The 12,500-nt window shown below is 49.2% G+C and overlaps 1 protein-coding gene across 1 annotated transcript in view; it reads right to left on the bottom strand.

Moving 5' to 3' along the window:
- arhgap42b (Rho GTPase activating protein 42b) overlaps positions 1-12,500 on the bottom strand; it is a 170,136-nt gene that overhangs the window by 10,323 nt on the left and 147,313 nt on the right. The window contains exons 18-21 of the mRNA XM_084142935.1: positions 12,371-12,500; positions 11,978-12,128; positions 5,217-5,347; positions 4,670-4,985 (exon numbers count right to left, since the gene is read on the bottom strand). The exon at positions 12,371-12,500 is cut by the window's right edge and continues 30 nt beyond it. Of these exons, the coding sequence (XP_083999061.1) occupies positions 4,670-4,985; positions 5,217-5,347; positions 11,978-12,128; positions 12,371-12,500 (728 nt within the window). The remainder of the gene's footprint in view (positions 1-4,669; positions 4,986-5,216; positions 5,348-11,977; positions 12,129-12,370) is intronic.

Here is a 12,500-nt window from a genome sequence, read left to right on the forward strand (position 1 = left end):
TATCTCTGTGAAAGTAGTCATAACGTCTGTACCTCAGTGAAAAAAGTCAAAACGTCTATCTCTATAATTTTTCATGGGTTTTCCTATACAAGCCTCTGAATCTACTTTGTACTGAGTTGGACTCCTACCTCCAGAGATATACAGAGATATGTTGGGCTCCTACCTCCAGAGATATACAGAGATATGTTGGGCTCCTACTTCCAGAGTCATAGAGGGGCCATACTTGCGAACATTAGAAAAAGTTGAAGTATCAGCCATTGTTGACGTACAGTACCAGTAAAACGTTTGGACACACCTACTCATTCAAGGGTTTTTCTTTATTTTTTACTATTTTCTACATTGTAGAATAATAGTGAAGACATCAAAACTATGAAATAATACATATGGAATCATGTAGTAACCAAAAAAGTGTTAATAAATTCAACATTTATTTTAGATTTTAGATTCTTCAAAGTAGCCACCCTTTGCCTTGATGACAGCTTTGCACACTCTTGGCATTTTCTCAACCAGCTTCATGAGGAATGCTTTTCCAACAGTCTTGAAGGAGTTCCCACATATGCTGAGCATTTGTTGGCTGCTTTTCCTTCACTCTGCAGTCCAACTCATCCCAAACCATCTCAATTGGGTTGAGGTCGGGTAATTGTGGAGGCCAGGTCATCTGATGCAGCACTCCATCACTCTCCTTCTTGGTAAAATAGCCCTTACACAGCCTGGAGGTGTGTTGGGTCATTGTCCTGTTGAAAACTAAATGATAGTCCCACTAAGCCCAAACCAGATGGGATGGCGTATCGCTGCAGAATGCTGTGGTAGCCATGCGGGTTAAGTGTGCCTTGAATTCTAAATAAATCACAGACAGTGTCACCAGCAAAGCACCCCCACACCATCACACCTCCTCCTTCATGCTTTACGGTGGGAATGACACATGCGGAGATCATCCGTTCACCTACTCTGCGCCTCACAAAGACACAGCGGTTGGAACGAATAATCTCAAATTAGGACTCATCGGACCAAAGGACAGATTTCCACCGGTCTAATGTCCATTGCTCGAGATTCTTGGCCCAAGCAAGTCTCTTCTTCTTATTGGTGTCCTTTAGTAGTGGTTTCTTTGCAGCAATTCCATGAAGGCCTGATTCACGCAGTCTCCTCTGAACAGTTGATGTTGAGATGTGTCTGTTACTTGAACTCTGTGAAGCATTTATTTGGGCTGCAATCTGAGGTGCAGTTAATGAATTTATCCTCTTCAGCAGAGGTAACTCTGGGTCTTCCATTCCTGTGGCGGTCCTCATGAGAGCCAGTTTGATCATAGCGCTTGATGGTTTTTGCGACTGCACTTGAAGAAACTTTAAAAGTTATTGAATTTTTCCAGATTGACTGAACTTCATGTCTTAAAGTAATGATGGACTGTCGTTTCTCTTTGCTTATTTGAGCTGTTCTTGCCATAATATGGACTTGGTCTTTTACCAAATAGGGCTATCTTCTGAACACCACCTCTACTTTGTCACAACACAACTGATTGGCTCAAACGCATTAAGAAGGAAATAAATTCCACAAATTAACTTTTAAGAAGGCACACCTCTTAATTGAAATGCATTCCAGGTGACTACCTCATGACGCTGGTTGAGAGAATGCCAAGAGTGTGCAAAGCTGTCATCAAAAATATATTTTGATTTGTTGAACACTTTTCTGGTTACTACATGATTCCATATGTGTTATTTCATAGTTTTGATGTTGTCGTATCGAGTGAGTGGTGGCAATTATTGCTGATAAACAAAGGAGTCCGCTCATACTGAATCCTTGATCATAAGTTTATTCAGATCACAAGCTTCAGCATAAGTGACAGGTGACATGACACCCGGAGAACGGCGCCTCAGATTGGAATGGCCGTTCTGCCCTTTCTGTAGTCTAGCCCCTATTTATAAACAATGCAAAAAGATGCTCCCTCTTCTGGCCAATCACCAGTCTCCCCTGTCTACAACACACTTCCTGTCTGTTGTATGTGGCGTTACACTAAAACATTCCCTCTTGATACTAAAATCAACATTCTTTCAGTTCCACTTAAAAAACATTTAACACCATCATAATCTCAATACACTACAATGTCTTCACTATTATTCTACAATGTAGAAAATAGTTAAAGTAAAGAAAAACCCTGGAATGAGTAGGTGTTCTCAAACGTTTGACTGGTAGTGTAGTTGTACATGATCAAAGGCTACATGTCAACATAACCGTCCTCCTCACCAGGTGGCACTGATTATTTCCTGTAATAAAAAATCCTGCATCAAAGATCTTAAACTTTTTATCCACAAACCTCTGGCATTTGTTAAAATAGGTCAACTTGGCCACCAGAGATATATATTTAAACCTCCAAATTAAATATTTACTTTTGTTCCTCTTCTCTTGGTCTGCCTCAAGACAATATTGCATAACCATCGCATCCTTGACCAGGCTGCTTACTAACGTTACGTTTAGACAAAGCTCTTTTTTTGACAAAGTCACATGTTTTTGTTGTCCATTTCACAATTCACAGAAATATTTTTTTGTGCTTTTAAAGAGAAAAGATAATGTCTATACAACATTTAATTTTAGTAAAAAATAAAGTTGAAGAGCCTTATGGACATTCTTGACGTTCCTGGTTGCAATGAAGTGGTGTTTTTGGTCTAACAGTAACGTTATACTATGCTGTGATTATGTTAGGCCCATGTAGAATACTAATGAATCATCAAGCGGCAATCAGCAGTAGAAACAAAACAAAGCGATCTGCCCGCCACAGGTTCGGTAAACAGATGATGGATGGGGCTGGAGAAATGTAATCACTCTCAAATTCATAGACAGCGCTATGGATGCAAGGATTCACCATCCATGATATCAACATTATAACCATGTGTTTTGAGGCGATACATTGTTTGTTTACATTTACTTTGTTTACAAACACTGGGTTTGTGACGGGGTACGACAGTTGAACTAAGCTCATGAGGCATTTCTAAGTCATATTGTTCAAGAATCAGTGGGTATATTTTTATTAATATATAAGTCCATAAAAGGATGTAGCACCTGCTGATTGCCCCCTTTAAGTGATCTTGCGAGACATTGATTCAACTTTGATCCAAACTTTACTAAACGAGCACCATTGTGAGAAGCGGCATCTGCAGCTCTACACCTCTGTGTAGCAGTGGCCTATGGGTCGGTCTGGAAAAGACTCCTCATTAAATAGATTTGTATTTCACAAGGTTTTGGCTACACTTGACTTTGCAACACACTATCACAATAAATGTAATTCTACACGTCAAAGGAAAAACACGATATCTCACCTGGAATTCGAACTTGCCGCAAATGGCAGGCTGGCTAACTTTGAGCTAATCATCCAGTTAACCCTATCAGTCCCGAGACCCAAAAACTTGGCTTTTCATTTATCTGACTTTCATTCATCTCCATGTCCAGCTCTTATATTTAGCCTCACAATGAAGTGTTTTACCATTTTCTTTTCAGGATAACCAGGGCTAGAAGTAGAACACTAAACAATTTGACATAAAGAGTTGCATTCATCAGTTTTATTGACAAACGTCAACAACAACAAAAAAATGAAGGTCTGCCAAAGCAAAGATCTGATAAAAATGAATTTACATGAATGCTGTAAGTACAGAAATGATTTGCTCGGTGGGAAATGTATATCCAACTAGTCAGTGACAACTGTGTGGAGGTTGGAGTTTGTGAAAGCAACTATTAGAGCTTATTACAGTATTATAGGACACTATGTCCTGGGATTTCCTATGATCTTCTATGTAGAAGAACCCCTTACCTTCTAACGACTCTTGAGTAGCTTGTGAGTGTCGTAGACCAGAACTTGTGCGTGTCCGTGAGTCTCAGCTTTTCATAGATAGCTTTTAATAGTTTGTAGCTCAAACCATTCTGACTATACAGGCATTTTTGTAAAGAAAATACCCAGCCCCGAGCCCCTTCGGGATCTGTCCTTGTCTCACAAACACCGCTCTAGCTCAGCCTCCGTTAAACAGAAGCAGAAGAAATAGACAAATCCAATGGTACAACCCAAAAAATTCTGTAGCTCAAACACACAATGTTTAAACACACAATTTAAACACACAATGTTTAAAAGGGTTAGTTGGGGCGGCAGGTAGCTTAGTGGTTAAGAGCGTTGTGCCAGTAACCGAAAGGTCGCTGGTTCTAATCCCCGAGCCGACTAGGTGAAAAATCTGTCGATGTGCCCTTGAGCAAGGCACTTAACCCTAATTGCTCCTGTAAGTCGCTCTGGATAAGAGCGTCTGCTAAATGACAAAAATGTAAATGTAAAAATGTTAAATAATACCAGCGCGACGGTGAGACTTTTTCTTGCACGTTTTAGTAACTTCAAATAGCAGATCGTGCCTTTGTTAAGTGTTGGATCACTTCCAACTATGTTGACGATTTTAACTGGCTGATACAGAATTTGAAGCAGATATAATCACGGCCACCTGATGAGGTTAGCATAGGGCTAAAGGTGCCAGGTTATGTAATCAGAACAGCTAACAGCTAACATGTAATCTTTGATCACCTGCAACTACGTCAACGATTTTAATTGGCTGATGTTTAAACATAAACTAAAACTTTAACTTTTCTAATGTTTGCAAGTACGGCCCACAGAGATTTGATTTGCAGAGATATGTTGGACTCTTACCTTCAGAGATATACAGTGACCTCAGAGACGGGGCGGCTGAGCGGTCCAGCTGGGTCAGCTGGGCCACGGGTGCCGGCCGGAGATCCGTCTGGGAGTGGGGGGCTTTCTTCGGGCCGATGGACCCCCTGGGTGTAGCTGTTGTGCTGGTTGAGGACAGACTCAGAGCATCTCCCTCCGACTCCCCGTCTGTCCTCCCTGCCTCCATGTCTTCCCTGGAGCTAGATTCTGGGCTGCTGAGGCAGGGTGGGACGCTTCCCTTCCCTGGCCCATTGGAAGAGAGCTGGGAGGGGGAGTGACGGAGACCCAGGGTTGGGCCCTGACCCATCCCCTGCTCCAGGCTCGTCCCCTGCCCCATCCCCTGCCCTATCCCCTGCCCCATCCCCTGCCCCATCCCCTGCCCCATCCCCTGCCCCATCCCTTGCCCCATCCCTTGCTCCAGGCTCGTCCCCTGCCCCATCCCTTGCTCCAGGCTCGTCCCCTGCCCCATCCCCAGCCACTGGCTTGTCCCCTGCCCCATCCCCAGCCACTGGCCAGGAGGATGGGAAGCCTTGTCTTTGGGCTGGTGGTGGGAGGAAGAGCTGGTGGTCTTGGAGGAGCTGTTCTGCTCAGAGGAGTGGGAGGAGAGGGACTCCATGCTTCCCAAGGGGGTGCTGCCTGGACTGCTGCTGAACGTGTCACCTGTACAAGGACCAGAGAGCAGGAACACACAGCATCATTAAAACCTGCTGAACGTGTCACCTGTCCAAGGACCAGGAACACACAGCATCATTAAAACCTGCTGAACGTGTCACCTGTCCAAGGACCAGGAACACACAGCATCATTAAAACCTGCCTTAATGTTGCTGGACCCCAGGAAGAGTAGCTGCTGCCTTGGCAGGAACTAATGGGGATCCATAATAAACCCCAGGAAGAGTAGCTGCTGCCTTGGCAGGAACTAATGGGGATCCATAATAAACCCCAGGAAGAGTAGCTGCTGCCTTGACAGGAACTAATGGGGATCCATAATAAACCCCAGGAAGAGTAGCTGCTGCCTTGACAGGAACTAATGGGATCCATAATAAACCGCAGGAAGAGTAGCTGCTGCCTTGGCAGGAACTAATGGGAATCCATAATAAACCCCAGGAAGAGTAGCTGCTGTCTTGGCAGGAACTAATGGGGATCCATAATAAACCCCAGGAAGAGTATCTGCTGCCTTGGCAGTGTCACGGTTTCGGCCGAGGCTGCTCCTCCTCCTTGCTCGGGCAGGCTTTGGCGGTCGTCGTCCCCGGAGTACTAGCTACCACCGTTGTATGTTATCGATGTTTGTTTGGTTTAGTCTTTATTGTACACCTGTTTCCGTTTGGGTTAATGATGTCCCCTATAAGTTTCTTGTTTTGTTAGTCGTGTGTTGTGTGTTATTGTTCGCCTGTCATTTTGGTGCTGCTCATGTTTTGTATTTTCCTGGTCTGTCGCACTGTGTGTTTTCGTGCGCTTGGAGTATTGTATTTTACGCACTGGTGCGTATCACTCGCCTCCTGTTTTGTTTGAGGTCAGTGTCTTGTTTATTGTTTTGTGCAGTAAAAGTCGGTTGACTTAGCTTCTGTGTCCTGCGTGTGACTCCTCCACCACATCCACCTCAGCCGGTTACTGACAGAATAACACACCCCCATGGAGTCAGCAGGAGCCGCAGCAGCGCACGATCCTATGGAGAAGCGCGTCCGCGGGCAGGACGAGAGGATACAACAGCTCACGGTCGCCCTGCAGGAAGTAATCACCACGCTCCACCGATGGGATAACAGAGGGGTACCCACACCTCCACCTCCCGGACCTCCACCTTCGACCAGTCCTGCCATCCAAGTTCCGGAATCCAGGGGAATTCGGCTCTCGCTCCCGAGGGCGTATGATGGCACCGCAGCCGGGTGTCAGGGGTTCCTTCTGCAGGTGGAGCTCTACCTGGCCACCGTACACCCGGCGCCCTCGGGACACGAGAGCGTTTCCGCCCTCATCTCCTGTCTCACCGGCAAGGCGTTGGAGTGGGCCAACGCTGAATGGAGGGGGATAGACGCCGCCACCATCACCTACGCGGAATTCTCCCGCCGCTTCAGGGCCGTGTTCGACCATCCACCTGAGGGGAAAGCGGCGGGGGAGCGTCTATTCTACCTCCGACATGGGAAGAGGAGCGCACAGGAGTTCGCCCTGGAATTCTGGACCCTAGCGGCGGATGCAGGGTGGAATGAACGTGCCCTCATCGACCACTACCGTTGTAGTCTACGGGAGGACGTCCGTCGAGAGCTGGCCTGCAGGGATACCAACCTCACGTTCGACCAGTTGGTGGACACCCTGCTGGCCACCCGCGGACGTTCCGAGTGGGGTTCGTCCATTCCACCCTCCAGCACCTCCGAGCCGAGCCCAATGGAGCTCGGGGGTGCTGGCGCTAGAGAGAGGAGGAGGAGGAGCCCGAGGGGGGCCGTCCCCTGCACCAACTGTGGCCGTGGAGGGCACACCGCGGCTAGGTGCTGGGGAGGGTCTCCTAGGGGAGAGGACAACAGGCCACGCACTGGGGAGCCCTTCCAGGTGAGTAGGCGTCCCACTTACCCAGAGCTCTCTGTTGTGCACTTCTGTATACCTGTAAGATTTCCACAGGTTGCACCTCATTCCCAGCATAAGGCGCTAGTAGATTCAGGCGCAGCTGGGAATTTTGTTGATCGGAAATTTTGTTTAGAGTTAGGGATTCCCCTCCTCCCTGTTGACGCCCCATTTCCCGTTCATGCACTAGATAGCCGTCCGTTGGGATCGGGATTGATTAGGGAGGTCACAGCGCCACTTAGGATGTGTACGCAGGGGGGTCATGAGGAAACTATTCAGCTATATCTGATCGACTCTCCTGCGTATCCGGTGGTGCTGGGAATTCCCTGGTTGAGTACCCATAATCCTTCCATTTCGTGGCAACAGAGGACTCTTAAGGAGTGGTCTGCCCAGTGTGAGGGTCGGTGTCTAGGTGTTTCCGTGGGGGCGACCTCGGTGGAGAGTCCAAACCAGGGGCCCGCAATACACATTCCCCCTGAGTATGAGGATTTGGCACTCGTGTTCAGTAAATTGAGGGCGATAGGCAGGGAGATTGTGCGATTGATCTCCAGGCAGGAGCAGCGCTCCCACGGAGCCACGTGTATCCTCTGTCTCAAGAGGAGAAGAGGGCTATGGAGACTTACATAGCCGAATCTCTGAGACAAGGATACATACGGCCCTCCACTTCCCCTGCGTCCTCGAGCTTCTTTTTTGTGAAGAAAAAAGATGGAGGGTTGCGCCCGTGCATTGATTACCGTAGTCTCAATCAGATCACTGTGAAATACAGTTATCCACTCCCTCTGATTGCGACTATGACGGAATCATTGCACGGAGCGCGTTTCTTCACAAAACTGGATCTCAGGAGTGCGTATAACTTGGTGCGCATTAGGGAGGGCGATGAATGGAAGACAGCATTTAGTACCACCTCGGGTCATTACGAGTATCTCGTCATGCCATACGAATTGATGAATGCTCCTTCAGTCTTCCAATCCTTCGTGGATGAGATCTTCCGGGACATGCAGGGGCAGGGTGAGGTCGTGTACATAGATGACATTCTGGTGTACTCTTCTACCCGAGCCGAGCATGTAGCCCTGGTGCGCCGAGTGTTGAGGAGGCTGTTGGAGCACGACCTGTATGTCAAGGCAGAGAAATGTCTGTTTTTCAGGAGTCGGTCTCCTTTTTGGGTTATCAGTTGTCCGCGTCATGGGTGAAGATGGAGGTGGACTGTTTGTCAGCCGTGCGTAATTGGCAAACCCCAACCACTGTTAAAGAGGTGCAGCAGTTCTTGGGTTTTGCAAATTACTACCGGAGGTTTATCCGGGGTTTTGGACAGGTGGCAGCTCCCATAACGTCTCTTCTGAAGGGGGGTCCGGTGCTCTTGCAGTGGTCAGCTGAGGCGGACAGGGCTTTTGGGAGACTGAAGGGCCTGTTTACTTCGGCTCCGGTGCTGGCGCATCCGGATCCCGCCTTACCATTTCAGGTAGAGGTGGACGCGTCTGAGGCCGGTATAGGGGCCGTGCTATCTCAACGGTCCGGCATGCCACCTAAACTCCGCCCCTGTGCTTTTTACTCCAAAAAGCTCAGCCCGGCGGAGCGAAATTATGACGTAGGGGACAGGGAGCTGTTAGCCGTGGTACAGGCCCTAAAGGTGTGGAGGCATTGGCTTGAGGGGGCTCAACACCCTTTCCTCATTTTGACTGACCACCGTAACCTGGAGTACATCCGGGCAGCTAGGAGACTGAACCCTCGCCAGGCTGGGTGGAACATGTTTCTAGCCCGGTTCGTATTTAAAATCACGTACATCCCAGGGTCCCAGAACGGTAAGGCAGACGCCCTGTCCCGGCGGTATGACACAGAGGAGAGGTCCATTGAGCCCACTCCCATACTGCCGGAGTCTTGTCTGGTGGCACCGGTAGTGTGGGAGGTCGATGCTGAAATCGAGCGGGCGTTGCGTATCGACCCTAGCCCTCCACAGTGTCCTGTGGGTCGGAGGTACGTTCTGCTCGAGGTTCGGGATCGACTTATTTATTGGGCTCACACGTCACCCTCCTCTGGACATCCAGGTATTGGCCGGACAGTGCACTACCTTAGCGCTAAGTACTGGTGGCCAACGTTAGCCATGGATGTGAGGGTTTATGTCTCCTCCTGATCGGTGTGCGCCCAGTGTAAGGCACCCAGACACCTGCCCAGGGGGAAGTTACAACCCCTGCCGGTTCCACAACGACCCTGGTCTCACCTCTCGGTGGATTTTGTTACAGACCTTCCCCCCTCTCAGGGGAATACCACCATACTGGTCGTTGTGGATCGGTTCTCTAAGGCCTGTCGTCTCCTCCCAATGCCGGGTCTTCCTACTGCCCTACAGACCGCTGAGGCACTGTTCACCCACGTCTTCCGGCATTACGGGGTACCCGAGGATATAGTGTCTGATCGAGGTCCCCAGTTCACCTCCCGAGTCTGGAGGGCGTTCATGGAGCGCTTGGGGGTCTCGGTGAGCCTTACCTCAGGGTACCACCCAGAGAGCAATGGGCAGGTATAACGAGTGAACCAGGATGTGGGTAGGTTTCTGAGGTCGTATTGCCAGGGCCGGCCGGAGGAGTGGGCGAGGTATATTCCCTGGGCAGAGATGGCCCAGAACTCTCTCCGCCACTCCTCCACCAACCTAACCCCTTTCCAATGTGTACTAGGGTACCAGCCGGTTCTGGCACCGTGGCATCAGAGCCAGATCGAGGCCCCTGCGGTGGATGAGTGGGTACGGCGCTCGGAGGAGACGTGGAACGCTGCACACGTCCATCTGCAGCGGGCCATCCGTCGACAAAAGGCGAGCGCCGATCTCCACCGCAGTGAGGGGCCGGTGTATGCACCTGGAGATCGAGTCTGGCTCTCGACCAGAAACCTACCCCTCCGCCTGCCCTGCCGGAAGCTGGGTCGGCGGTTTGTGGGGCCTTTTAAAGTCCTGAGGAGATTGAACGAGGTGTGTTACAGATTACAACTGCCTAATGATTATCGCATTAACCCCTCGTTCCATGTGTCTCTTCTCAGGCCGGTGGTAGCTGGTTCACTCCAGGAAGGTGAGATAGGAGAGACTCCTCCGCCCCCACTGGACATCGAGGGGGCTCCGGCGTACACAGTTCGGTCCATCGTGGAATCGAGACGTCGGATGGGGGGTCTCCAATATCTCGTGGAGTGGGAGGGGTACGGCCCTGAGGAACGGTGCTGGGTGCCGAGGAGGGACATCCTAGACCCGTCTCTCCTGACAGAGTTCCACCGTGGTCACCCCACGCTCCCTGCTCCGCGTCCTCCTGGTCGTCCCTGAGGCCGGGGTCGGCGCACGGCTGGAGCCGCACGTCAAGGGGGGGGTACTGTCACGGTTTTGGCCGAGTCTGCTCCTCCTCCTTGCTCGGGCAGGCTTCGGCGGTCGTCGTCCCCGGAGTACTAGCTACCACCGTTGTATGTTATCGATGTTTGTTTGGTTTTGTCTTTATTGTACACCTGTTTCCGTTTGGGTTAATGATGTCCCCTATAAGTTTCTCGTTTTGTTAGTCGTGTGTTGTGTGTTATTGTTCGCCTGTCATTTTGGTGCTGCTCGTGTTTTGTATTTTCCTGGTCTGTCGCACTGTGTGTTTTCGTGCGCTTGGAGTATTGTATTTTACGCACTGGTGCGTATCACTCGCCTCCTGTTTTGTTTGAGGTCAGTGTCTTGTATATTGTTTTGTGCAGTAAAAGTCGGTTGACTTAGCTTCTGTGTCCTGCGTGTGACTCCTCCACCACATCCACCTCAGCCGGTTACTGACAGGCAGGAACTAATGGGGATCCTTAATAAACCCCAGGAAGAGTAGCTGCTGCCTTGGCAGGTACTAATGAAGATCCATAATAAATACAAAAATACCTGCTGAATGTGTCACCTGTCCAAGGACCAGGAACACACAGCGTCATTAAAACCTGCTGAGTGACCGACTACTGAGCCGAAACATAGTGACTGCATCTCAAGTGGCACCATATTCAATACATTAGGGATGCAGACAGTATTAGTACTACTGTGGCGAAATGTATTAGCACTACCACTACAGAGACGAGCGCTACTGGCTACTGGCTACCGGCTACCGGCTACCGGCTACCGGCTACCGGCTACCGGCTACTGGCTACTGGCTACTGGCTACTGGCTACATCCTGGGAGGCATGTGTTGTCTGCTCTGATAGATGAAGAGGTAATACATTAATGAACAACTCATTGGGAATATGTAATGAATGCTGTAGCAGGGCCAGATTAGCTAGCAGAGTGATATGACACCATATTCCAGGGGGATTCTAATACATATATAAAACCTCTTTAAGGAATACCTGGGATAGGATAAAGTAATCCTTCTAGCCACCTAACCCCCCCCCCACCATTACCCCACCCAAAAAAATAAAAATAAAATAAAAATATTGTAAAGTGGTTATCCCACTGGCTATAAGGTGAATGCACCAATATGTAAGTCGCTCTGGATAAGAGCATCTGCTAAATGACGTAAATGTAAATGTTAATGATATATATATATAATAAAACAGATGAGATCCGGACTGCTGCTAGTTTTCCATTCTACCTGATCATTAATCGCACCCACCTGGTGTCCCAGGTCTAAATCAGCCCCAGATTAGAAGGGAACAATGAAAGAAAGCAGTGGAACTGGTTCGGAGGACCAGAGTTGAATTTGAGGGCCCTACAGTTCAATAGGGTGTCATTTGAGATGCAGTGCTGGTGATAGTCAGTGCTGTAGGACTCACTGTCAGCGTCTGCAAGGCACAGTGTTGGGGTGTAGATGCTGCGAGGCTTCCTAGGGCCTTTGGACAGGCAGATGGCCCTGCTCCTGCGTGAGCTCGGTCGGGCTTGGGGCTGGGGAAGGGGTACGTTGGGGTCTGGAGCCTGGTGGAAGATCTGGACAGGGGAGAGAGAAAAGCATGTTTTACCAACTGAGCTTTACAATGGTATATAACTAGCTAGGGTCTGGGGTTTTTCCTGGTTAGGTCACATGGTCAGACCTATACTTAAATACCTAAAAACTCCTAATATAGGCCCACCTGACACATACGTAAACCTAGGACGAGGAGTGCTACCGTCAAACTAAATATTTTTTACAGGCTCAATATTTCAGTCTGATGTCAAAGAAACTCTCTTGCCTTGTCAAAGTTCTCGATGAGAATCTCCACCACGATGTTCTGGAACTTGATGTTCATCATGGCGGCCACCGTCTCCTCCTGTGACCTCATCAAAGTGGGCCCGAAGATCACACCCAGGTTGGACACCGTC

The sequence above is a fragment of the Coregonus lavaretus genome (genome assembly GCF_964263955.1).
Source record: "Coregonus lavaretus genome assembly, chromosome: 26".
Classification (NCBI taxonomy): Eukaryota; Metazoa; Chordata; class Actinopteri; order Salmoniformes; family Salmonidae; genus Coregonus; species Coregonus lavaretus.